General features: G+C 35.3%; 1 protein-coding gene across 5 annotated transcripts in view; it reads left to right on the plus strand.

Annotated features, from left to right (window-relative positions):
* The window catches only part of MTX2 (metaxin 2), a 70,024-nt gene that overhangs the window by 35,460 nt on the left and 9,562 nt on the right, over positions 1-25,002 (plus strand). For 2 of the 5 annotated variants that reach the window (XM_025405390.1, XM_025405391.1), the window contains exons 4-9: positions 16,574-16,646; positions 19,987-20,063; positions 21,464-21,556; positions 22,050-22,088; positions 22,545-22,601; positions 23,656-23,732. In XM_025405390.1, coding sequence (XP_025261175.1) covers positions 16,574-16,646; positions 19,987-20,063; positions 21,464-21,556; positions 22,050-22,088; positions 22,545-22,601; positions 23,656-23,732 — 416 coding nt within the window. Of the gene's footprint in view, positions 1-16,573; positions 16,647-19,986; positions 20,064-21,463; positions 21,557-22,049; positions 22,089-22,475; positions 22,602-23,655; positions 23,733-25,002 lie in introns of all 5 variants that reach the window. The other 3 variants (XM_025405388.1, XM_025405389.1, XM_025405392.1) reach the window with 2 other exon arrangements.

A 25,002-nucleotide genomic window follows, 5' to 3' on the forward strand; every position in this document is an offset into this window, starting at 1 on the left:
TTTTTTTTTTTTTTTTTTTTTTTTGTAAATTTGTTTGAGTTCTTTGTAGCTTCTGATATTAGCCCTTTGTCAGATGGGTAGATTGCAAAAATCTTCTCCCATTCTGTAGGTTGCCTGTTCACTCTGATGGCAGTTTCTTTTGCTGTGCAGAAGCTCTTTAGTTTAATTAGATCCCATTTGTCTATTTGGGGTTTTGTTGCCATTGCTTTTGGTGTTTTAGTCATGAAGTCCTTGCCCATGCCTATGTCCTGAATGGTATTGCCTAGTTTTCTTCCAGGTTTTTTATGATTTTAGGTCTAACATTTAGGTCTTTAATCCATCTTGAATTAATTTTTGTATAGGTGTAAGGTAGGGATCCATCTGCAGCTTTCTACATATGGCTAGCCAGTTTTCCCAGCACCATTTATTAAATAGGGAGTCCTTTCCCCATTTCTTGTTTTTGTCAGATTTGTCAAAGATCAAATGGTTGTAGAAGTGTGGTGTTTTTTCTGAGGCCTCTGGTTTTGGTACCAGTACCATACTGTTTTGGTTACTGTAGTCTTGTAGTATGGTTTGAAGTCAGGTAGCGTGATGCCTCCAGCTTTGTTCTTTTTGCTTAGGATTGTCTTGGCAATGTGGACTCTTTTGGTTCCATATGAACTTTAGTTTTTTCCAATTCTGTGAAGAAAGTCATTGGTAGCTTGATGGGGATGGCATTGAATCTATAAATTACTTTAGGCAGTATTGCCATTTTCATGATAATGATTTTTCCTATCCATGAACATGGAATATTCTTCCATTTGTGTCCTCTTTTATTTCATTGAGCCGTGGTTTGTAGTTCTCCTTGAAGAGGTCCTTCACATCCCTTGTAAGTTGGATTCCTAGGTATTTTATTCTCTTTGTAGCAATTGGGAATGGGAGTTCACTCATGATTTGGCTCTCTGTTTGTCTATTAATGGTGTATGGGAATGCTTGTGATTTTTGCACATTGATTTTGTATCCTGAGACTTTGCAGAAGTTGCTTATCAGCTTGAGATTTTGGGCTGAGACAATAGGGTTTTCTAAATAGACAATCATGTAATCTGCAAACAGGGACAATTTGACTTCCTCATTTTCTAATTGAATACCCTTAATTTCTTTCTCTTGTCTGATTGCCCTGGCTAGAATTTCCGACACTATGTTGAATAGAAGTGGTGAGAGAAGGCATCCTTGTCTTGTGCCAATTTTCAAAGGGAATGCTTTCAGTTTTTGCCCATTTGGTATGGTATTGGCTGTGGGTTTGTCATAAATAACTCTTATTATTTTGAGATATGTTCCATCAATACCTAGTTTATTGAGACTTTTTAGTGTGAAGGGCTGTTGAATTTTGTCAAAGGCCTTTTCTGCATCTATTGAGATAATCGTGGTTTTTGTTGTTGGTTCTGTTTATGTGATGGATTACGTTTATTGATTTGCGTATATTGAACCAGCCTTGCATCCCAGGGATGAAGCCGGCTTAATTATGGTGGATAAGGTTTTTGATGTGCTGCTGCTGGATTCAGTTTGCCAGTATTTTATTGAGGATTTTTCGCATTGATGTTCGTCAGGAATATTGGTCTAAAATTCTCTGTTTTTGTAGTGTCTCTGCCAGGCTTTGGTATCAGGATGATGTTGGCCTCATAAAATCAGTTAGGGAGGATTCCCTGTTTGGAATAGTTTCAGAAGCAATGGTACCAGCTCCTCTTTGTAGCTCTGGTAGAATTCGGCTGTGAATCTGTCTGGTCCTGGCCTTTTTTTGGTTGGTAGGCTATTTATTATTGCCTCAATTTCAGAGCCTGTTATCACTCTATTCGGAGATTCAACTTCTTCCTGGTTTAGTATTGGAAGGGTGTATGTGTCCAGCAATTTATCCGTTTCTTCTAGATTTTCTAGTTTATTTGCGTAGAGGTGTTTATAGTATTCTCTGATGATAGTTTGTATTTCTTTGAGATCGTTGGTGATATCCCCTTTATCATTTTTTTATTGCGTCTGTTTGATTCTACTCTCTTTTCTTCTTTATTAGTTTTGCCCAAAACCAGTTCCTAGATTCATTGATGTTTTGAAGGGTTTTTTGTGTCTCTATCTCTTTCATTTCTGCTCTGATCTTAGTTATTTCTTGTCTTGTACTAGCTTTTGAATTTGTTTGCTCTTGCTTCTCTAGTTCTTTTAATTGTGATGTTAGGGTGTCAATTTTAGATCTTTCCTGCTTTCTCTTGTGGGCATTTAGTGCTGTAAATTTCCCTCTACACACTGCTTTTAATGTGTCCCAGAGATTCTAGTACATTGTGTCTTTGTTCTTATTGGTTTCAAAGAACATCTTTATTTCTGCCTTCATTCTTTTATTTACCCAGTAGTCATTCAGGAGCAAGTTGTTCCGTTTCCATGTAGTTGTGCGGTTTTGAGTGAGTTTCTTAATCCTGAGTTGTAATTTGATTGCACTGTGGTCTGAGAGACAGTTTGTTGTGATTTCAGTTCTTTTACATTTGATGAGGAGTGCTTTACTTCCAATTATGTGGTCAATTTTAGAATAAGTGCAATGTGGTGCTGAGAAGAATGTATATTCTGTTGAATTGGAGTGGAGAGTTCTGTAGGTGTCTATTAGGTCTACTTGTTGCAGAGCTGAGTTTAGGTCCTGGATACCCTTGTTAACCTTCTGTCTCATTGATCTGTCTGATACTGACAGTGGGGTGTTAAAGTCTCCCATTATTATTGTGTGGGAGTCTAAGTTTCCTTGTAGGTCTCTGAAGACTTGCTTTATGAATCTGTGTACTTCTGTATTGGGCGCATATATATTTAGCATAGTTAGCTCTTCTTGTTGAATTAATCCCTTTACCATTATGTAATGGCCTTCTTTGTCTCTTTTAACTGTTGGTTTAAAGTCTGTTTTGTCAAAGACTAGGATTGCAACCCCTGCCTTTTTTTGTTTTCCATTTGCTTGGTAGATCTTCCTCCATCCCTTTATTTTGAGCCTATGTGTGTCTCTGCATGTGAGATGGGTCTCCTAAATACAGCAAACAGATGGGTCTTGACTCTTTATCCAATTTGCCAGTCTTTGTCTTTTAATTGGAGCATTTAGCCCATTTACATTTAAGGTTAATATTGTTATGTGTGAACTTGATCCTGTCATTATGATGTTAGCTGGTTATTTTGCTCGTTAGTTGATGCAGTTTGTTCCTAGCATCGATGGTTTTTACATTTCGGCATGTTTTTGCAATGGCTGGTACCGGTTCTTCCTTTCCATGTTTAGTGCTTCCTTCAGGAGCTCTTGTAGGGCAGGCCTGGTGGTGACAAAATCTCTCAGCCTTTGCTTGTCTGTAAAGGATTTTATTTCTCCTTCATTTATGAAACTTCGTTTGGCTGGATATGAAATTCTGCATTGAAAATTCTTTTCTTTAAGAATGTGGAATATTGGTGCCCACTGTCTTCTGGCTTGTAGAGTTTCTGCCAAGAGATCTGCTGTTAGTCTGATGGGCTTCCCTTTGTGGGTAACCCAGCCTTTCTCTCTGGCTTCTCTTAACATTTTTTCCTGCATTTCAACTTTGGCGAATCTGACAATTATGTGTCTTGGAGTTACTCTTCTTGAGGAGTATCTTTGTGGCGTTCTCTGTATTTCCTGAATGTGAATGTTGGCCTGCCTTGCTAGGTTGGGGAAGTTCTCCTGGGTAATATCCTGAAGAGTGTTTTTCAGCTTGGTTCCATTCTCCGCATCACTTTCAGGTACACCAGTCAAACATAGATTTGGTTTTTTCATATAGACCCACATTTCTTGGAGGCTTTGGTCATTTCTTTTTACACTTTTTTCTCTAACCTTGTCTTCTTGCTTTATTTCATTAATTTAATCTTCAATCACTGATACCCTTTCTTCTCCGTGATCGAGTCGGCTGTTGAATCTTGTGCATGCGTCACGAAGTTCTCATGCCATGGTTTTCAGCTCCATCAGTTCATTTAAGGTCTTCTCTACACTGTTTATTCTAGTTAGCCATTCGTCTAACCTTTTTTCAAGGTTTTTAGCTTCCTTGAGATGGGTTCGAACATCCTCTTTTAGCTCGGAGAAGTTTGTTATTACTGACCTTCTGAAGCCTACTTCTGTCAACTCGTGAAAGTCATTCTCCATCCAGCTTTGTTCCATTGCTGGCGAGGAGCTGTGATCCTTTGGAGGAGGAGAGGTGCTCTGATTTTTAGAATTTTCAGCTTTTCTGGTCTGATTTCTCCCCATCTTTGTGGTTTTATCTACCTTTGGTCTTTGATGTTGGTGACCTATAGATGGGGTTTTGGCATAGATAACCTTTTCGTTGATGTTGATGCTATTCCTTTCTGTTTGTTAGTTTTCCTTCTAACAGTCAGGTCCCTCAGCTGCAGATCTGTTGGAGTTTGCTAGAGGTCCACTCCAGACCCTGTTTGCTTGGGTATCACCAGAGGAGGCTGCAGCACGGCAAATATTACTGCCTGATCTTTCCTCTGGAATCTTCATCCCAGAGGGGCATCCATGTATATAAGGTGTCTTTCAGCCCCTACAGGGAGGTGTCTCTGAGTTAGGCTACACGGGGGTCAGGGACCCACTTAAGGAGGCAGTCTGTCCATTCTCAGAGCTCAGACACTGTGCTAGGAGAAGCACTGCTCTCTTTAGAGCTGTCAGACAGGGATGTTGGAGTCTGCAGAAGTTGTCTGCTGCCTTTTGTTCAGCTATGCCCTGCCCACAGAGGTGGAGTGTAGAGGCAGTAGGCCTCCTTGAGCTGTGGTGGGCTCTGGCAAGTTCGAGCTTCCAGATGGCTTTGTTTACCTACTCAAGCCTCAGCAATGGCGGACGACCCTCCCCTAGCCAGGGGGCTGTCTAACACAGATCGATCTCAGACTGCTGCACTAGCAGTGAGCAACGTTCTGTGGGTGTGGGAGCCACCGAGCCAGGCCTGGGAGAGAATCACCTTGTCTGCCGGTTGCCAAGACCTTGGGAAGAGCACAGTATTTGGGCAGGAGTGTCCTGTTTTTCCAGGTAGTCTGTCACGACTTCCCTTGGCTAGGAAGGGGAAATTCCCCGACCCCTTGCGCTTCCTGGGTGAGGTGACGCCCCGCCCTGCTTCTGCTTGCCCTCCATGAGCTGCGCCCATTGTCCAACCAGTCCCAGTGAGATGAACCAGGTACCTCAGTTGGAAATGGAGAAATCAGCCGTCTTCTGCGTTGATCATGCTGGGAGCTGCAGACTGGAGCTGTTCCTGTTTGGCCATTTTGTGGCTGTGGGCCAGATCATTATTGTTTTTAAGTTGAATTCCTGTTACTGTTTTCTAAAGCAATATCAACTTACTGATATTTGTAACTATTGATTTTTAAAAATATCTCTGAACTTAACGAGTTACATCTAACTTTTTAAAACAGTGAATTCTGAACCCATAAAATTACAAAATGCTAATTTTTGCTATAGTTTACTAGCTTTCTATGAACTTAGGTATGTTTGCATTTATTTTTAGGAATATTTATGGCTTGTTCATTAAGCAGATGTTTATTGAGACTTTATTGTATGCCAAGGACTAAAGTAGTAAAGAAGATAGACATTGTCTATATATATTAATGAACCATATATACTTGGGGGATGGAGTCCTTCTGTCAGTTCATTTATCAGTTTTATCAGTGTGTATGACTCTAAAAATTATTCATAAACATTTATATCAATATTAAGATATCTCATTTTTGCTTTGTTAGAAAAGATTATATTATATAATTATATATATTGAAAACATAAAGCATATATTCATTATTCTTTTGAAAAGTTCTATTGGGCCAGGCGTGGTGACTCACGCCTGTAATCCCAGCACTTTGGGAGGCTGAGGCAGGTGGATCACCTAAGGTCAGGAGTTTGAGACCAGCATGTCCAACCTGGTGAAACCCCATCTCTACTAAATACAGAAAATTAGCCGGGGGTGGTGGTGCATGCCCGTAATCCCAACTACTTGTGAGGCTGAGGTGAGAGAATCACTTGAATCTGTGAGGCGGCGGTTTCAGTGAACTGAGATCGCACCATTGCACTCCAGCCCGGGCGACAGTAGTGAAACGCCATCTCAAAAAAAAAAAAAAAGAAAAGTACTTTTGGTTATTTTCCTTTATTCTTTTAACATCTTTCTAGAAATTTTTATCTCAGTACACACTCTTGGTATTTTGATTTTATAGAAGTAAATGCAATTAAATTATAGTATGTAATAATTATTTTAATTTTTCTCATAAGGAGACATAGGAAAAGGTAATAAAATAAATGAAGCCAGCTTGCTTTTGAAGTCACCGAGGTTAAGTGGTCTTCCTTCCTTTGCAGATGAACAAATGAATATTTATTATTATGAATGCTGTTACTACTATTAATAATAGTACCTTATATTTTTTGAATTACTCTGTGTCAGATAGTGTATAAAGTGTTTTACATATAGAACTTCAATTAATCTGCCTGATTGTCTAATTTAGAAATGAGAAAACTTCTGAGGTAAAGGTACTTTCTCAAGCTAACATTTCCCAGTGTTCTACCCAGAGAGCTGTCTCTGATATTCTGCTCATTAACTTCTTATTGTTCTAGACTGATTTTTTTTTTTTTTTTTTTTTAAAGGAGATAGGGTCACTCTGTTACCCAGACTGGAGTGCAGTGGTGCAGTCTTGGCTCACTGCAACCTCCATCTCCCAGGCTCAAGTGATTCTCTCACCTCAGCCTCCCAAGTAGCTGAGATTACAGGTGTGTACCACCACCACCCAGCTAATTTTTGTATTTTTAGTAGAGATGGGGTTTCACCATTTTGGCCAGCTGATCTTGAACTCCTGACTTCAAATAATCCACCCGCCTTGACCTCCCAAGGTGCTGGGATTATAGGCGTGAGCCACTGTGCCTGGCCTTACTGTTCTATACTGATTATTAAGACTGATGCAGAGGATTTCCTTCTTTTAAATGTATGTTCACGCTAGTCTTTTTTTCACTTAGGTAACTTGCTTTTAAAATCTGTACTCTGTTACGATCCATTAGGTTCTGCTAGGGTACTTAATCAGTAAAATGTGTTGGTAGTTGCCCAGTCATGAGTGGTAGGGTTTATGACTCAGCAACAGAAAGTAAGAATAAAGGATGGTAAGGACAGCAATCTCAGTGAGGCAGCATCATTTCTGTGCACAATAGCCACCAAGGCTGACTGTTTCCATTCAACCACGTTGAACCCTTTTTACCATTTTCTGAACTATGTATTGCCTTTTTTAATTTTTATTTTAATGCAGTTAAAATAAAGGATATTTGATATTTTAAAAAGTGTTGTAGAGTCTGTTCCCTTACTCCTGTCAGAAACCATCATATTTAGGGCTGGATGTGGTGGTGGCTCATGCCTCTAATCCCAGCCCTTTGGAATGCCAAGACGGGCAGATCGCTTGAGGCCAAGAGTTCACCACCAGCCTGGCCAACATGGCAAAACCCCGTCTCTACTAAAAATACAAAAAATTAGCTGGGTGTAGTGGTACATGCCTGTAGTCCTACCTACTTGGGAGGCTGAGGCATGAGAATTGCTTGAGCCTGGGAGGCAGAGGTTATGGTGAGCCGAGATTGCACTGCTGCACTCCAGCCTGGGTGACAGAGCGAGACTCTGTCTCAAAAAAAAAAGAACAACAAAAAACCAAAACCTATTAATATATTTACTTTTTTCTGTAAACGAATTGGGTTACTTTTTGGCTTTACATTTAGTTTCACTGATTTCCTGCAACATTTCTTTCTGGGATATTATTAGTATATTTGGGATTGAAGACTTGAAATTAGATATGTGTAATATTTAAGATGTTTTGTTGATTTGCACATTAATGTTATTCTGTTTACCTGATTTTCTTTATTATAAGACCTGCATGCTTACTTTTGACATCCCAAAGATTGGGCCATAGTTACTGAGATTTTAAACGATTCAAGCGAACGGTGGTTCCTTCATGTGTAACTTCTCAGTAAATTTTCAGAAGATCATACTGCTCTTATGGGACAACTTCTTAGCTTCTTAAAGCTTCTCATTTAACCAAGACGTTAAATTGACTTTTCAGTTTTTAAACTTGGTAGGCTATAGATGCAGGAAGCAGAAAAGACCAGAGATGAAGATTATATTTTTATTCTGCCTGACATCTGTAGTTCTTCTTATTTCTTAACACCTTGATAAGTATCATACCTGCAGGAAGTGCTAACAGATAGTATTATGTACATTTGTAGGCACGTCTGTCAGTTGTGTGCACAAAAGAGGTTGGGTGGCCTTGAGGACTGGGCTTCTCAAATTTGTAATAGAACTTGCTTATCTGGTTTTCAAAGCACATGGCTGTACTCTTAGCAATTCTAGGCCTTTGAAAAAAGAGTAGAGTTGTCTGCTATTCATTTCTCGTCAGAAGTCTATCCAAAAAGTGATAATTAGAGACGACGTTCTAAAGACTTGTAGGTCCCCTTCCTTCCACCAAACCTGCTCACCTCAAGTTTTTCCTTGGTAAATACCAGTTCCATCTTTCTAGTTGTTTATGCCAGAAACTTTTAGTCATTTTTGGAGATCTTTTTCCTATATCCACATTGAGTTATCAGCAAAACTTCTTGATCCTCCCTTAAAAATATAGCTAGAATCTGACGTATCACTTTCATCACTCCCACCCTGGTCCAGGCCACCATCATATCTTGCCTGGATCATTACAAAAGCTTCCTAATTCGTTCTCCTGCTTCAGTGGTTCTGCTCTCAACAGTCTAATCTCTCTATAGTTGTGTCCTTTGAAGTGTTCAGTTAGATTACGGCAATCCCCAGCTCAACACCTTCTAATGATTTCTTGTCTCACTCAGTAGAAGCCAAAGATCTCACAATTACCTATAACGTCCTACATGATATTTTTGGTTGCCTCTCTGATCCCATCTCTTAGTACTCACTTCCTTACTCCCACATAGTCATACTGGTCTTGTTAACTGTTGGTGAAACATAGATGAAACACAAGCCTGCTTCAGGCCTTTAAACTTGGACTATTCTCCCCTTAGATATCTGCATGGCTTGCTCCCTAACTTTCTTAGGTTTATGGTCAAATGTTTCCTTATTAGCCCTTATCTGACTACCCTATATTTAATAGCCATACCTTTACACTACTTTGTATTTCTAAGTAGCAGGAATTACCATGCATATTTTCTGGTTTATTTGCTTGTTATCTGTCTCCATTGTGATGTAAACTCCATAAGGACTGAGACTTTATGTTGCCTGCTTGTCCCAGTAGCTAGGGCAGTCCTTGATACATAGTGGGTGCTCAGTATATATGTATCAAATTTATTTTTGTAGGTACTCAAAGTTATGTCTTTCTGGCAAGTTAGCTCACCAGGAAGTTTCATAGTGGACCAGATAGCCTTTGTAGGCCTTTTTGAACTATGTTTTAATGTTTTGCTCTAGGTGGTTAGAAGAAACAGCGTCATGAAAAGCATTTTTGCATTTGGCGTTATGTCATCTTATGTAATTCAGTAGCCCTTATTAGAGATTCCAGAGGAGAAATGTCTTTTGGAATTTAGTGTAAGAAATCCAGTTGAGGAGCAACCTTACTCTTTATTTTTTGAGTTTTTGTTTGTTTGTTTGTTTGATTTTTGTTTTGACGAGGTCTTATGCCTATCACCCAGGCTAGAGTGCAGTGGTGTGATCATGGCTTACTACAGCCTCAACCTCCTGGGCTTAGGTGATTCTCCCACCTCAGCCTCCCAAGTAGCTGGGACTACAGGCACACACCATCATGCTTATCCATTTTTTTGTGTTTTTAGTTGAGATGGGATTTTGCCATGTTGCCCAGGCTGGTCTTGATTGAACTCCTGGACTCAAGTGATCAGCCTGCTTTAGCCTCCCAAAGTGCTGGGATTACTGGTGTGAACCACCTTGCCCAGCCAACCTTATTCTTTTTTGAAGGCTATAAATATTCCGTTGATGGATGCATCACAATTTGTTTTAACCAGTCTTTTATTGATAGGTATCAAGCTGTTGTTATTATTTTGCTGTTATAAATAGAGCTTAAGTGTGAATATCCTTACACATATCTTGTATAATTTTTTACATATATGTTCATATTATATACTTATAGCAATAACATTTCTAGTTCAAAGGATATGTACATATAGAATTTTGGTAGACCTTACCAGAGTGCTCTCAAAAGGTCACATTGATTGTATATTACAACCAGTGGTTGACTATGAATGGTGTTTTGGATTTTGACTTAAGTGTCTTTTTTAAAAAAAACAAAAAACAAAAAAACTTTTATTTTCAGAAGTTTCTGTTGCTTTGTTTTCAAAAATTCACATGACTAAAACTAGACGTTATTGTTTACATTTTCATATGTTCATTTATTTATTCATCTGGTAGTCATCATCTGCCTGTTATGTACGAGGCACATAACTTCTTTCCTTCCTTTTTTCCCTCTTCCTTTTTTCTCTCCCTCCCTCCATCCCTCTACACCCTGATCTCTGTTCTTTTTTCTCATCTTAAGATAGTGATACTTGTACATACCTTATAGGGTAAAGTTCTTGTGCAAGTACTTGGCATATAGTAAGTGCTCAGTAAATATTCGCCATTATAATTTTTCTGTGAAGTTGTCTTGCTCTTTGCAGTTTTGTTTGCCAGTTCCTTTTTCTGTGGTTTGTTTTGGCTCTATATTTTGTTTGAGGCTTTCCTCAAGTATCTGTTGATCTCTGCTAACAATTTATAGTTAAGAGTAAGGCTAAAGAGATGAGGGACTTTTTGACATGTGGCTGTCACTGTAGGTTGATTACATATTGAAAGGTCATTTTTGTTACTCACTATTCCTAGCCCACCCCACCCCCAATAAAACCATCAATATGTAGATTTCTTTTCTCTAGAGAGATATCCTGCAGTGATATCCTATGTTTGGGAGCTGAGAGGGGAGAGGGATCCTGTGTGAATCTTGTTCAGTATGTATACTTACCTTTAACTTTGCCTCTTTCAGAGTGACACCTCACCCAGTGCCCTCTGCTGTTTGGGTCCCTCTAGTTCAGTTTCTCCAAAGAATAAATCTTTCTCTTCTGCTAGACTGGGGGAGGGCTAATTGTCTGATGCTTAGTTAGACTTTCATCCAATCCTTTATTTGCTGTCCTATATCTCACCTCTGCCTTCTGTGTTACTTGGTGCTTCCAATTTTGGAATCTTCCTAGTTTCTGTGATGCAAATGTATTGATTTTCTACTGTGCAAACTCTTAGGTTTCAGCTTCCTCTGCCCTGCTAAGTCTGCCTTCCATCTTAGAAAAATGGGTTGACATCTTTGGTCTGCTTTTGTCTCCTCTGCTATTCTTTATGTTTTTCTGGGTGTATACCTTTTCTGTTTCTTCATTGTTATTTTAATAGAGTTTTTTTAAAGGTTGCAGAGATAATGTGTAAGTTTAGTCCTTCATATTTAACCAGTTATTGATGATCTGGTAATAGTTTTTTTTCTTTCAATTTTTTTAAAGTGAAAAACCCTGCCCCTGACACCCTACCCTTTCAAGTGAATTTTTAGATGTTATGAATTAATGTATTCAATATGTCGAAACTACATCAAGCTGATTAAATTTCAGGGTCTTAGAAATCGGATACAGGCAGTTATGTTCTGTGTGCATATACATATGTGTGCATTTAAGAAATTTCCTACCAGGTACTCACTATATATAAAATATGGGTGCAGTTTTAATGCATTCTTCAGTTCTTAGTTTTCACATATTAATACATTTGCCTCATCATTTTAACAATTTGAGTTGCTCAGCAAATGAGTAATCTTTATATTCTCTCAGAAATTGGAAATACGGTATTTAATGTGTCACCATCATCAAAAGTTGATTGTATCACTTGCAGGATTTTTGGACTCTGTGCTATCATGCAGCTTTTTAAAAATATGTTTGGTATAATCACTTTCAGATGATGTCAGCTTCTCTTGCTAAGGTCTCCTTTATGTACTGATTACTGTTGTTATATATCCATGCTATCTGATAGACATCATCACATCACACTGTGATGATGGAAGTGTTCTGAATCTGGACTGTTCAATAAATACAGTAGCCACTAGCCACATGTGCCTGTTGAGCACTGGAAATGTGGCTAGTGTGACTAGGGAACTGAATTTAAAATTTTATTCAAACAATTAAGGCGCCACATGTGACTAGTGGCTGCCATATTGGACAGCATAGTTATAAAACGTTACTCCAATAGGATGTGCTAAGTGTTTTATTCAAATTATTTTATGCTGTTATTCATTTAAATTAGTTTGGAATAAAGTATTCAACGGAGGAATAAGAATTAGCTGAGTTGTTCCAAGTTCATTATTCATTATTATAATTTGAAATACATTTTTCTTTGACTTCCATAAGAATAAAAATATGCAGATTGCTATTTCTGAATTGAAAAGAGGATATGTTTAGGTGAGTGTGCCATGCCAGTTATTTGGAGTATTTTTGTGTGCTGATAAGATATTGAAAGTCAAAGCGGAAGGTGAAAGTGAGCCTCTCCAGTGTTTTCTTCCACCTTTCAAGAGAAAGGGGAAATACTGTTTGAACCAAACCTTGCTATTGTTTTAAAGTTTTTATATTACTGAAAATAGTCATGGTAATGTTTTGGTTTTGCTTTTTTTTTTTTTGCATGATCATCGCTCACCTTGAATTATTGGGCTCAAGCTATCCTCCTACCATAGCTTCCACAAGTAGCTGGGACTATAGGTGCCTGCCACCACAGTGCTGCTAATTTTTTTTGTTTGTTTGTTTTGTTTTGTTTTGAGATGGAGTCTTGCTCTGTCACCCAGGCTGGAGTGCAGTGGTACGACCTCAGGTCACTGCAACCTCTGCCTCCCGGGTTCAAGTGATTCTCCTGCCTCAACCTTCTGAGTAGCTGGGACTATAGGCATGCACGCCCGGCTAATTTTTGTATTGTTAGTAGAGTCAGGGTTTCACCATGTTGGCCAGGCTGGTCTCAAACTCCTGACCTCATGATCCTCCCGCCTCGGCCTCCCGGAATTATAGGCATAAGCCACTGCGCCCGGCCTGTGCTGCTAATTTAAAAAAAATTTTGTAGAGAGAAACTCTCACTATGTTTCCCAGACTGGTCTTGAACTCTCAGCCTCAAGGAATCCTCCCTCCTCGGCCTCTGGAAGCACTTGGACTGGCCTGTTTTTGCATTTTTAAAGTTTGGATGAAAATGCTTTGTGGACATCAAACTTTTTTGTGAACTGCAGATTAATTGGTTAACTAGAATTATGTTACCAGTTGAGGTCTGTAGTAAGTTGAGTGTCATTTAATTGGTAAAATTGTCAGTTAGTTTTTATAAAAAAATAAAAAGCATGGGACCAAGAAGCATGGGTTTTGGGAGTTGAAGGTTGCATTGAGCTGAGATTGTGCAACTACACTCCAGCCTGGGCGACAGAGTGAAATTCTGTCTCAAAAAAAAGAAGCATAGGTTTGATTGCAGAACATTACAATTCTGCTTTTATTTTAAGTGAAATACAATATTTTTGGAATATTAATTAGCATAGTTACCACTATGCATGTAGTTTAGCAAAATATACTATATTTACTACTTTATACAGTATTATTATTGTTAACAGTTGAATATTATTCAGGCCTTTGAGAAGATATATTAAACAGTTATTTCAAACTCTTTTTTTGTTCTACTGAAGGCCTGAGTCCCTTCTTAGTTTCTCATTCTCAGCAAATGATTTCTCCTTCCATTTCATAAAATATGAGCACTCACATTCTTGTTCTTTCGTATCAACTTGCAGTCATCATCACTGATTCCCCACTACCTCTTGCATTACAGTGGAAAAAGTTTCTTATTCTGACAAAAACAGATCTCTCCAGCTAAGGTCTTATTTCCTCCCTTTTTACCTATTCTTTTTTTTTTTTTTTTTTTTTTTTTTGAGACAGGGTCTCATTGTATTGCACAGGCTGGAGTGCAGTGGTGTGATCATGGCTTACTGCAGCCTTGACCTCCCAGGTTCAAGCAATCCTCCCACCTCAGCCTCTTGAGTAACTGAGACTAAAGGTGTACACCACCATGCCCAGCCAATTTTTTAAACTTTTTTGTAGGAATGGATTCTCCCTATGTTTTCTAAGCTGGTCTTGAACTCCTGGCCTCAGGTGATCCTTTTGCCTTGGCCTCCCCAAAAGTGCTGAGATTATAGGTGTGAGCCAGTGCTCCTGGCCACATGGATCTTGTATATCAGTTATTTCACTTGTTTTATGTAATTTCAGCCTATCTCCATTATTTTTTTTCTTTGTGTTTTAATAAGCTCCACTCTTCTTCATATGTAATATGTAATAGAACCCTTCTCCTCCCTTCTTCCTTTTTTTCTGATCCAGGCTTTTTGAAAGAACTGTTTATGTTCATTTTCTCTAATTCTTTCCTTACAAGCCATGCTTTGACATGATTTTGATGCATGCTGAAGTTTGAGAATCACCACCCTACCCTATCTTTGTGGGTCAGTCCGGAAGCTCACTATTATCGCTATGAATTGGAATCACTGGTTATGGGTTTTAGAGGACTCTTAGTTTCCACTTAGACACAGAAGAATCAACTTCTGGTGGGGCAGGATGGTGTTTAAACTTAGAAATCATGACTGTAGGTGAATTAATTAAGATGAGGTTTGGCAGTGAGTGACAGAAACCCAATATAGTGGTAGCTTAAAAAGATAGTTCACTTCTCGTACAAACATGGGTAATCCAGGTTTGGTGACTACATGATTATCAGGAACCTAGGCCCCTTTACTCACGTTGCTCTACCATTTCCAACACTCAACTGCTACTTCCTGGTTCTGTTTGGCTGCTATAGCTATAGCCATCCTTTTTACATTCTAGTCAACAGGGAGGAAAAAGAGGAGATATTTTCCCCTTTTAAAGAAACTTCCCAGCAGTTGTCCAGAACTTTTAGTCCATTTGGCCATACCCAGTTATAAGGGAGCCCGGAAAATAAGTTTTTATTTTAGGCAGCCTTGTTTGCAGATGTAGTTTCTACCACCGTAGGGAAAGGGGAGAACATATGTGGCAGGAATAACAGCCTCTGCCATGATAAGCTCTTGGGAGCTTTGAATGGCTCAATCAGTAAACAGTATTGCTTATTATAAGTAGTGCACTATGAAAGGTTAATTGTGGGAAAATGAGGGAGACTGGGGGGAGGAGAACAGAATTGCAAAAAAAAATTTAAAAATCTCCCGCTTGGTTTTCTAAGAGATACCATTTACTTGGGGAGATCAGACATGCATACGTAAGTTACAGAGCAATGTAAGAATCAGAGGATGTAATTGCGGGGGGGGGAATCAGACTCATGTGGGATTTATTTTTGGAGGCAGGCATCTCTAAAGGACTGGAGTTTTGAGAAAACAGAAGAGAATTGACATACTTTTGGGTAAAAGGAGTTCTTTGTAGAAGATATTAGTCACTGTATTGTACCCTTAACACTTAACAAGAGTCTTAATACTTATTTCTAATCTAGAGCTGAGGAAGGAATTATAATAAACCTATGAGAAATCTCTGTGAGTAAAATGATAAATAATATCCTTGTTAATTTATTAATTTATCTTATCTTTTGACATCTATTTATAGTACTTTCAATTTCAAAATAGATAAAAGGTTTGTCTTCCAATCTGTATGTGGTAATTAGAACCATTGCAACTTATGACTTCCCAATTGAATAACTGAATGATTTTATAGAAATAACATAGTAAATTTTGTGAATAGAGAAAAAGAAGCCAAGGAGTCATAGAAGAGAGAACAAGGAGAGTGAACGTTGAGTATTGTAAAAAACAGTGGGCTTGGCAGAGTTCACTGGTGTCTTAAAAACATTTAAAAATGAATTAGTGTGATCTAGTAATAGAGTTTTGCATTTTTTTTATTTAATATTATAATATGTACATTTTTTCTTGTAAAAATTTTTCTACAGCACATTTTTTCTTGTGGCAAAAATTTTTTTAAAGCATGAGTTTTAAAATGGGTTGTATAGCATTCCATAGTTTGGATTTACTATAATGATTTACCCCATACCCTTATTATTAGACATTTAAATTGCTTATAACATTTTTGTAACTATGAACAAAGATAAACAATTTAAGTCTTTAAAAAGTGAATTAGTGAGCACAGAAGCTACCTGTTGGAATATAGAGTATTACTGGAGAGAACTTTGAGGTAGCAGAGATAGTATTTTGAGTTTTACTCTAAAATGAGGAAGATGATGATCCTATAGAAAATAGTGGAATGAAGCAATTAATAGCTTATAAAATTTGGACTTTAGTCATCTACTTAAGAAAATTAAGGCAATATATAGTATCACTGGTTTACATAAACTAATACAGTAACATAAATGTGGATAATTTACATTTTATTCCTTAGGTAAACATACATACTTTAAGTTTCATATATTTACTGATGTCTAAATCATACTGATTTTTAAATAGTGAAATGACATTTTTTTTTTTGTTTGGAAAACAAATCTTTCACTTTCAATTGGTTCATTGTTTTCTAATAGAGTTTTGTAGTATGAAACTATTCAGTTTAGAAAAGAAATGCATACAAATTTATGTTCAATTATGCATATGCTTTTACTGGGCTTATTGTATGTATCTTGATTTACAGGCCTTTTTGCAAATGTGTAACTTGCCTATCAAAGTAGTTTGTAGGGCAAATGCAGAATATATGTCTCCATCTGGTAAGTGTGTTTTTTTTTTCTTCTCTGTTAATATTATGGAGTGATAAAATTATAGTGATAGTCCAGTTTGTATCTACATGTTAAAATGTCTGATTTTTTTGTTTACCCTTTGAAGAATCTTTCCATGGTTTTAGAAAGTAACATTTGCAAATTTGACAATCTTGGGGTTGGCATATCTATTCATTTCAACTGTGATCAGAGATGGTTACTGACTTGTGGAAATGGTTTTAATAGTAAGGGAATTATTTTAAATAGTAAATGTTAAGGAAATACATGATCTCAGATTTCCCTAGTCTTAATGTACATAAGACTTTCCTGTTGAGAAAACAAATTTTAGTCATAATGAATCCATTTATTATTCAACACGTCTAAATTATATTCTCCCGTAATACAGGTGGAAGAAGAGAGATTGTAGACAAATTAATTTGTCATTAGATCTTGAAGTCATCACTGAATGTTTTTGGTTTCTAGGTTTTTTTTTAATGCTTAATTTTAACAGGTTTTGAGATGCATTAACTTTCCTATTTTTAAAAATCAGTATTTATGTCAGTAGATTAAAGTAGTTTTAAATAAATGATTAAAAGAATTTTTAATGTAAAAATGTGCTACAAAGCTGATAAATAAATGTTATATGTAATTATGGATGATTATTGTAATTATGGTTTTGTTGGAGCAATAAGTAGAATTACTCCTTTTTGAATAAATTATTAAGGATAACTGATTGGTATAAGTGTGTAACATTGCTTTTTAGGGAAACATTTTTCATTTTGGTATGATAATTTAGGAGTGACTTGTGTTAAACTTTTTTTTTTCCACCTTAAGTTTTTAAGGGTGGCAGAAATTGTTAAAAGGTATGAAGACACCCCTTCTGTACATACTGAATATTCTTTTATATAAATACCTGGTTTTAGAGGTTTATGAATATACATTTAGAAAACACTTCCATAAAATAATTTCTAGGCTTGTAAATGTAAACATATTTTAGATTCTTGGAGGGCATTCATTGACTCATTTTGTGTTGGTTTTATACACAGATTTTAGGAACTACAGAATTCTGGTGAAATAAGTTATATTGTGTTCTGTGCATCCTTTTCCTCTATGTAGTCATACAAAAAGAGTTTGTATATTTATGTAAAAAGGTTAGTAATCTAATACTAAAGTTCAGATCTTTGGCAAGTGAGAAATCATATAGTTTATCCACCTGTTTCCTAAAATTACTATACTTACTGTCACTTAAGTAGATAATGTATTTTCTTTTTATTAGACTGTGCGAAAGACAGATAAATGTTTTAGAGACATACAAAAATATACATTCTTTCATAGGAGTCGCCTATAGGTAGATGAAAATGGCACTTTCTACTAAGATGTTTAAATTTTATATTTCAGACTGGTATTCTCTTTCATTTAATGATTTGAGGTGATCAGGGAAATGTTTTTTATTGTATTTGCTTCTTTGATCTTGTGGCAGATTTTTAAAGCAGAGAGCATGGAATAGTCAGAAGACCAGTTGACTTAAACTCTTATTTCCTAAAGAGGTAGGAAATCTTCAACTAATCCCTCTGTGACTTTGTCACATATTAACTATTTCCTTGAGAAATTTCACTTCTCTGAGCCTCAGTGACTTTATCTGTAATATAAGGTAGAGTCGGATTAGATGACATCCAAGGTCCTATTTCTTGCATTCTTTGAATCTGCCAACTTGTTTGGCAACATATTCTTGCTTTTTTTAGAATAGAAATTTTAGAAGTGATTATTCTGTCTAAGACGGTAAACAAAGCCCTCACTTTTCTTATATGACCTTTGATTGGTACCAGAAAATAACTGTCTTACTGTGTTTTTGCCTAATACCTGCAATAATAAGGCTATAACATTGGCTCCATTTTCATTAAGCAGGCTAGTGACAGAAAACATTATTCAATTCTAATTTGTTGTCTTTGTTTTTATGTATCTCTATATTTAGAGATATATAAGATGAATACTCAGTTGACTATCCACACTTCTTTTTGCTTCAGAATTGACAGTACTCAGTGTATTTTTAAGAAAAATAAAATACATACCCTGTTTTCCAAGAACCTGAAACTGGTCATTAAAAATGAGGAATATACTTTGCTCTAAAAATATTATACCCCCAAATACTCTTTAGTCTAGGTACTAAATAGTTTTCATTCTCAGATCATTTGATCTCAGGGGACCTGTAATAATTCTCGTAGTATAGTAGTTACAAAGATTTTATCCCAAGTTAAGAAAACAATATGGCCTAATGCTTAACCAGATAATTTTTTTTTTTTTTTTTTTTTGCAAGATTTATAAAGCAGTAGAAGGAAGGAATGCAGAATTGGCAACAGGGAAATATCTTCTCAATACATCTATTGAGTTGTGTTCCAAAAGGCCTGCCTTCTCTTTGTAATGCATGTTGTCCTATGGATGCAGTTGAAGCTTTTGTTAGGCCTGTGTACTTCATCCATTACCCCCAGGCTGACTGAGCCAGAGAGGAGTGAATCTATTGAAAAGGAACAGGAAGAAGCCTGCTGGTAGTGTGAACTCTGTTTGAACTAGGTCTGACAGCAGGTTTCATTCTTTAGCATTTGGAGTAGACCCTTCTTGCTATTTGGAGATTATTTTGTTCTCTCATCTCTAATAATTCCATCAGGTATTAGTATTTGTTAAAGTGAAATATTTCTTTTTTAATGTGACATTTGTCTGTAGAAGCTAGTTTTTATAAACATACTATTATTTTTTCCCACGTGTTGGGAACATTACTCTGTATTACAACCCACCAACTAGCATGCCTTCAAAGATTGTTAATTCTTTTAATTCTTGCTATTTTGAGTCAAAGAGATTACTGTACAATTACTTGCTTAAAATGTTGATCTCAGTATCAAAGACATAAAAGATGTAAAAAGATTTTTTAAATGTAGTTTACAATATAGATTGATTCACTGTACTCTCAAAAGAAAGCTTAGCTAAATTTCTTTGAAATATATTAGTGGTCATGTACCAATGTCCTGGCTTGGTTCATGTAATTTGGATAATTAGTGTTTGCTGCTGTATGGTAGTATGTTCGTGTTGGCTCTGAAAAGAGAATGTTATGTGATCTGTTATTATATCTAAGTGAGAACTCTAGAAATGAATTTACCTGTTCTTTTTTCTAAAGTTGGTTAGTAATCAGTTTAAAAACTTACAGAATTTAATATACACATCTGACAAAAATTTTCAGAAGTTACAGTTTTATGAAATCCCTGTTTATAAATATCTGAGTTTTGTGTTAATTTTTCTTTAATTATCACAAACTTTAACATACTGGAAGTGTTTTTATAAATACTTTTTTTTCTCTCAACAGGTAAAGTACCTTTTATTCATGTGGGAAATCAAGTAGTATCAGAACTTGGTCCAATAGTCCAATTTGTTAAAGCCAAGGTAATAAAAAGATATTAAATGTATTTGATCACAGTTACTAAGTCATTCATCATTCTTTAATGTGTCTTAACATTTACATTGATTTCAACCTAGTTTTATAAAATGCCAATGCAAACTACTGGAAAATATTTCTGAAGCGTAAGTTAGTATTTTTTCATGATATAATGGCGAAAGAGGTAGCTTTATTTTTCTTTATTAATGTCAAATTTATTAAAGGTATGTAATTTTAATATCTAGTCAAAAGAGATGGTTTGATCTTTACAAAATGGTAGATAATTTTCTAACTTATGCTTATGAGAACTGTGGTCAGAAATGAAAAACTATTAGGTTTTGAAGTGTCTGGCTGACCTTTGAAAAGGGAGATACAGGAGATGTTCGAAGTTGAATGTATTTATCCATTTGAATGATGCTGCTTTTCATTTATTCAGTTTAGATTTTAATAGTTATTAAGGAACAACTCCCATTAGTGTTTCTGAAAAATCATTCCAGACTTTTCTTTTTGCATATCTAGAAAAACCTAGATCATACTAGTATGTATTATTTTGCAACATATCTTTTAAAATCATAAATATGTTTGGAAATTCTTCCATATTAATAGCTGTAGATATATATCATCCTTTCACATTGGTGTATAGTATTCTACTGTATTGGATATATATACATATATATATATATATATTTTTTTTTTTTTTTCCTTTAACACACCCCCCCCATATTAGATAAATTAGAATTTTATTTACTCAAGTTTATTGATGGGCATTTAGGTCATGGCCAATTTTTTGTTTTTATAGAGTACTAAGATAAATTTTCTTGTATGTACATCTTTGTATAAATTCCTAAGAATGGTATTGTTACCTTAGAATAAATTCCTAAGAGTGGTATTAGGATGTCATAGGTTATGTACTTTTTAAATCTTGTAATAGATTGCCAGATTGAACTAACGATTATACCATTTTATGTATCTCCTAGTTACTATAGTGTATTAGAATTTTAAAATGAGTGAAGTTTTTTCCCCATATCTTTACTAACAGTATTTTTTTCATCTTTGACCACTTTATAAACAGCACATGTCAGTCTTTTGGTATTTCCTTTAATTCTAATAAGGTCAATCGCTTAAACAAGGTTTGCTGACCATTCTGTTTTCTTCTTTTGCGAAGTAGTTGATAATGTAATTTTCTCTATTGAAAGATACGTTTGTATAATGACAAATAAGTACATACTAATATTTTGTGGTGATAGCAGAGTGTTAAATATGCTTTTATATAACATAATTTTTAGGGGGCATTTTGGAAGTTTAATTCATGGTATAGTTGCATGTTATATTATTTGTTAGTAAGATAACTGAAAGTTTTTGTATATTTAATATGATGGTCTTTTAAATTTTTTTAAATTCCCTTTAGGGCCATTCTCTTAGTGATGGGCTGGGTGAAGTCCAAAAAGCAGAAATGAAAGCTTACATGGAATTAGTCAACAATATGCTGTTGACTGCAGAGGTAAAATACTAGATGATATGGCTTGAAAATAAGCTTTTTCTCTCATTCTCATAAAATATAATCTTTCTAATGGGTTAAAGTTATTGAGAAATGGGAAAATAGTCAAGTAATTCTAGAGCTGAGATGGCTACCTAAATTATTTGATTATTACCTTTGAACAAGTTACCTGACATTTTCAGTTCTAGTTTTTGTGTTTATAAAAAGGGGTGATTCTTGCCTACTCATTATTTTACTTTGGCCTTTTGAAATTTACTTAAATAATATCTGTAAAACACTTTAATGGTGTTTAGACACGTACTGTGTGAATAAAAAATATTTTTATATCGTACCATCATTACATTTAATAATTCTGGATAACAGCTAAGGAAAACAAACCCCTACGTATGTGACTTATGAAATTAGCTTGTAAAAAATTGCCTTGGCAAAAAATTACTTTCTTTATCCTTTTCCTCTTTGGTATCCTAAAGTTTAGTGACTGTTCTTTTGTTCCTAGCTGTATCTTCAGTGGTGTGATGAAGCCACAGTAGGGGAGGTGAGTGGTTCTGTAACATTTATCTTAATTAAAATTTAATGAGAAAACACTTTTGCTCAGAATCGCAAGTCCCTGCTCATAAATGAAACATTGTGGTTTATACCATTAGTGATACAGTTTTTCACTTACTTTAATTTTGCTTGCACATACATTTTAGGGAAGCTGTGTGTCATTGTTTGATATAACGGGTTGCAAAGTACATAAAAGTTTATATATTTTTAAAGAGAATGGCTTAAAATTTTAATTTTTTAGATTGCAAGCTATGTATTTTTTTCAGATTGCTCTATTTATGTTCTTTGAAAATATATTTCTTTTAGAATTCTATTTGTAAAAACGGGCATTGTTTTTAGGATCAATCACCTTTTTTACAAAATCTTTTTGCTTTAGATCACTCATGCTAGGTATGGATCTCCTTACCCTTGGCCTCTGAATCATATTTTGGCCTATCAGAAACAGTGGGAAGTCAAGCGTAAGATGAAAGCTATTGGATGGGGAAAGAAGACTCTGGACCAGGTCAGTTCAGGTTGAAGTTGACAAAACCCTCAACTTTTGTGCATTAAAAGAATCATTCTTTATATTGGTACTCTTTTAAAAAAAACTTTTTTTTATAATATAAGATTTGCAAGAAAACCATTTGCTGTTATTTTCACTAACATGAAGTAATTTTATTTCTAAAAATTCGTACATGCTTGATGTAAAGCAAACAATACAATGCAGATATATGTAAAAAAGCACTGAAACTTGCCTGAAATCTCATCACCTAGAAATTGCCACCCTTAACTATTTGGAGAGCCTTCTTCTAGATGTTTCTTAGTAACATTTTCTCAAATGGGATCATTATGCCTGCTACTGTATAACCTGAGGGTTTTTTTTTTTTTTTTGAGCAATACATGTGGATACCTTTTATGTAACTATAGATCTGCAGCATCGGGCTTTAAAAAAAAAAAAAAGCCCTGTTAAACACAGTACTTAATATATCTATATTTATCTGCATCTATCTATCTATCTGTCTGTATTTTTGCTACTTAAGTAGCAAAACTTAAAAATACTTAATCTTGTCCACAAGCATCATTAAGTTAATTAATGCCCGTCTTTTCCAAGGCCACCCTTAATACTAGCCAACCATCTCACTGATGTGTGCCATTGGCCACAAGGGAGTTTCAGTAAATGAATAGGGATAGAATAAATAAAAATCTATCTCCACTAGTGGGAAAACAACTCAAATGCTTTTACTCATGGTGGGTCAATGGTGTTACCTTTATTAAGCAGATTTTTCAGTATATGCAAAGCCATTTGAATATATGGATTCAGGAAGACACTTTTGTTCTTGACAAAATCCTTATAAATAACTTAAATGTACTTGTAGTTTGAAGGAAATTCACTGAAATTTTCTTCCTATTTCTTATATAGAAAGTATTATGTATGTATGTGGTCTATAGTCTTATTAAAATACATTATAAAATGTTAACCTAAATTTATATTTTTGTTATAAACTGTGATACAAGTTATGTTTTTTATTGTTTTGCTAACTGATATACTTTTCTTTGGGGTTCATTGCCTGTGTTAGGTCTTAGAGGATGTAGACCAATGCTGTCAAGCTCTCTCTCAAAGACTGGGAACACAACCATATTTCTTCAATAAGCAGTAAGAAATTTTACTTTTTTAAAATTAATTTTCTGTACTGTTAGGTTGCAAATTTCTTTTTTTCATAAAAGAATTGCTTTTTCAAGAAGAGATTTAGCTATTTTTATAATTTTTGTACTCAAATATTTTTGTGACACTTCTTTACTCTCAGGCACAGTGCTAGGCTCTAGGAGACTTAAGATTTCTAAAATATGGTCCTTATTAAGAATTTCTCTTAAAGGCAGTCATGTAAATCAATCATTGTATGATAAGGTTTTAATGAGGTAGTTCAAGGTGCTATATATGGAACTACAAAATCTTAACAAAATTCTAAACTTGTAAAGTACTATTAAACATGAAGAAAAGTAAATTACTATTAATGTAACTGTAGTTTTCTATGTAGAATGATACCTGGAGGACTAGAAGAGTCAATAAAACTAAATATTAAAAAATATTGTTTGATGGACAAGCACTATTATGAACTTTTAAATGTTAATGAAAATATTTGTAAAACACAGAAATTAATATAAAGGATGTAGGTTAAATATATGTGTGTGTATGTAAGTTGAATAATGTTTCATTGACAGATTTACTTTTGCAGTTTTGAAAAGAATCTAATGAAGGCAAAGAATGAATTTTCCTTTGTTAAAAAATTATAATTTTAATATATCAAAATCAGCTGTCCTGTGATCCAGTGTAAGATGGGCTTAAAGCATTTTAATCTTAAAACTTTCCCTAGAAAGTCTAACCTTTTCTTGGCATTTTAATAAAAATTATTTGATTTTTAGATTAATAATTTCTAAAAGGCTTTATTTGCTATTATGTGTTATATCATCATAAGCATTCCTCTTCTATAACCATATCAAACATATTTGGGTAAAGATAACATTTGTAGTAAAAATGACTATGATGATAGTTTGGAAATTTAAGTTATATTCTATAACACAAGTAATATATACTATATATAATTGATATTAAAATAAAATCTAGGGTCTGTTGCTCTTTGAAGCAGGAAAGTCACAGAATTCAAACCGTGAAATTCTAATAGGTAAAGCTTCTAGGACTCTGTTCCTATTTCTAGTGATATTTGCTATGCAGATTCTATTTTTTAGTCCCTAGCACAAGAGAATGTATCCAAATGTCAGTATTATGTGGTTTCTTTTCTTTCTGACACAGGAATTCTTAGGAATTGAAAAGCTCAGAAGGAGTGTGTTTTATTGAAATACGTTATTCTATTTTAGTTTTGTTATGCACTCTGTGTTTAGAGGAGGCCAGGAGAATAGATCTAACT

Source organism: Theropithecus gelada, chromosome 12 (assembly GCF_003255815.1).
Source record: "Theropithecus gelada isolate Dixy chromosome 12, Tgel_1.0, whole genome shotgun sequence".
Lineage (NCBI taxonomy): Eukaryota > Metazoa > Chordata > Mammalia > Primates > Cercopithecidae > Theropithecus > Theropithecus gelada.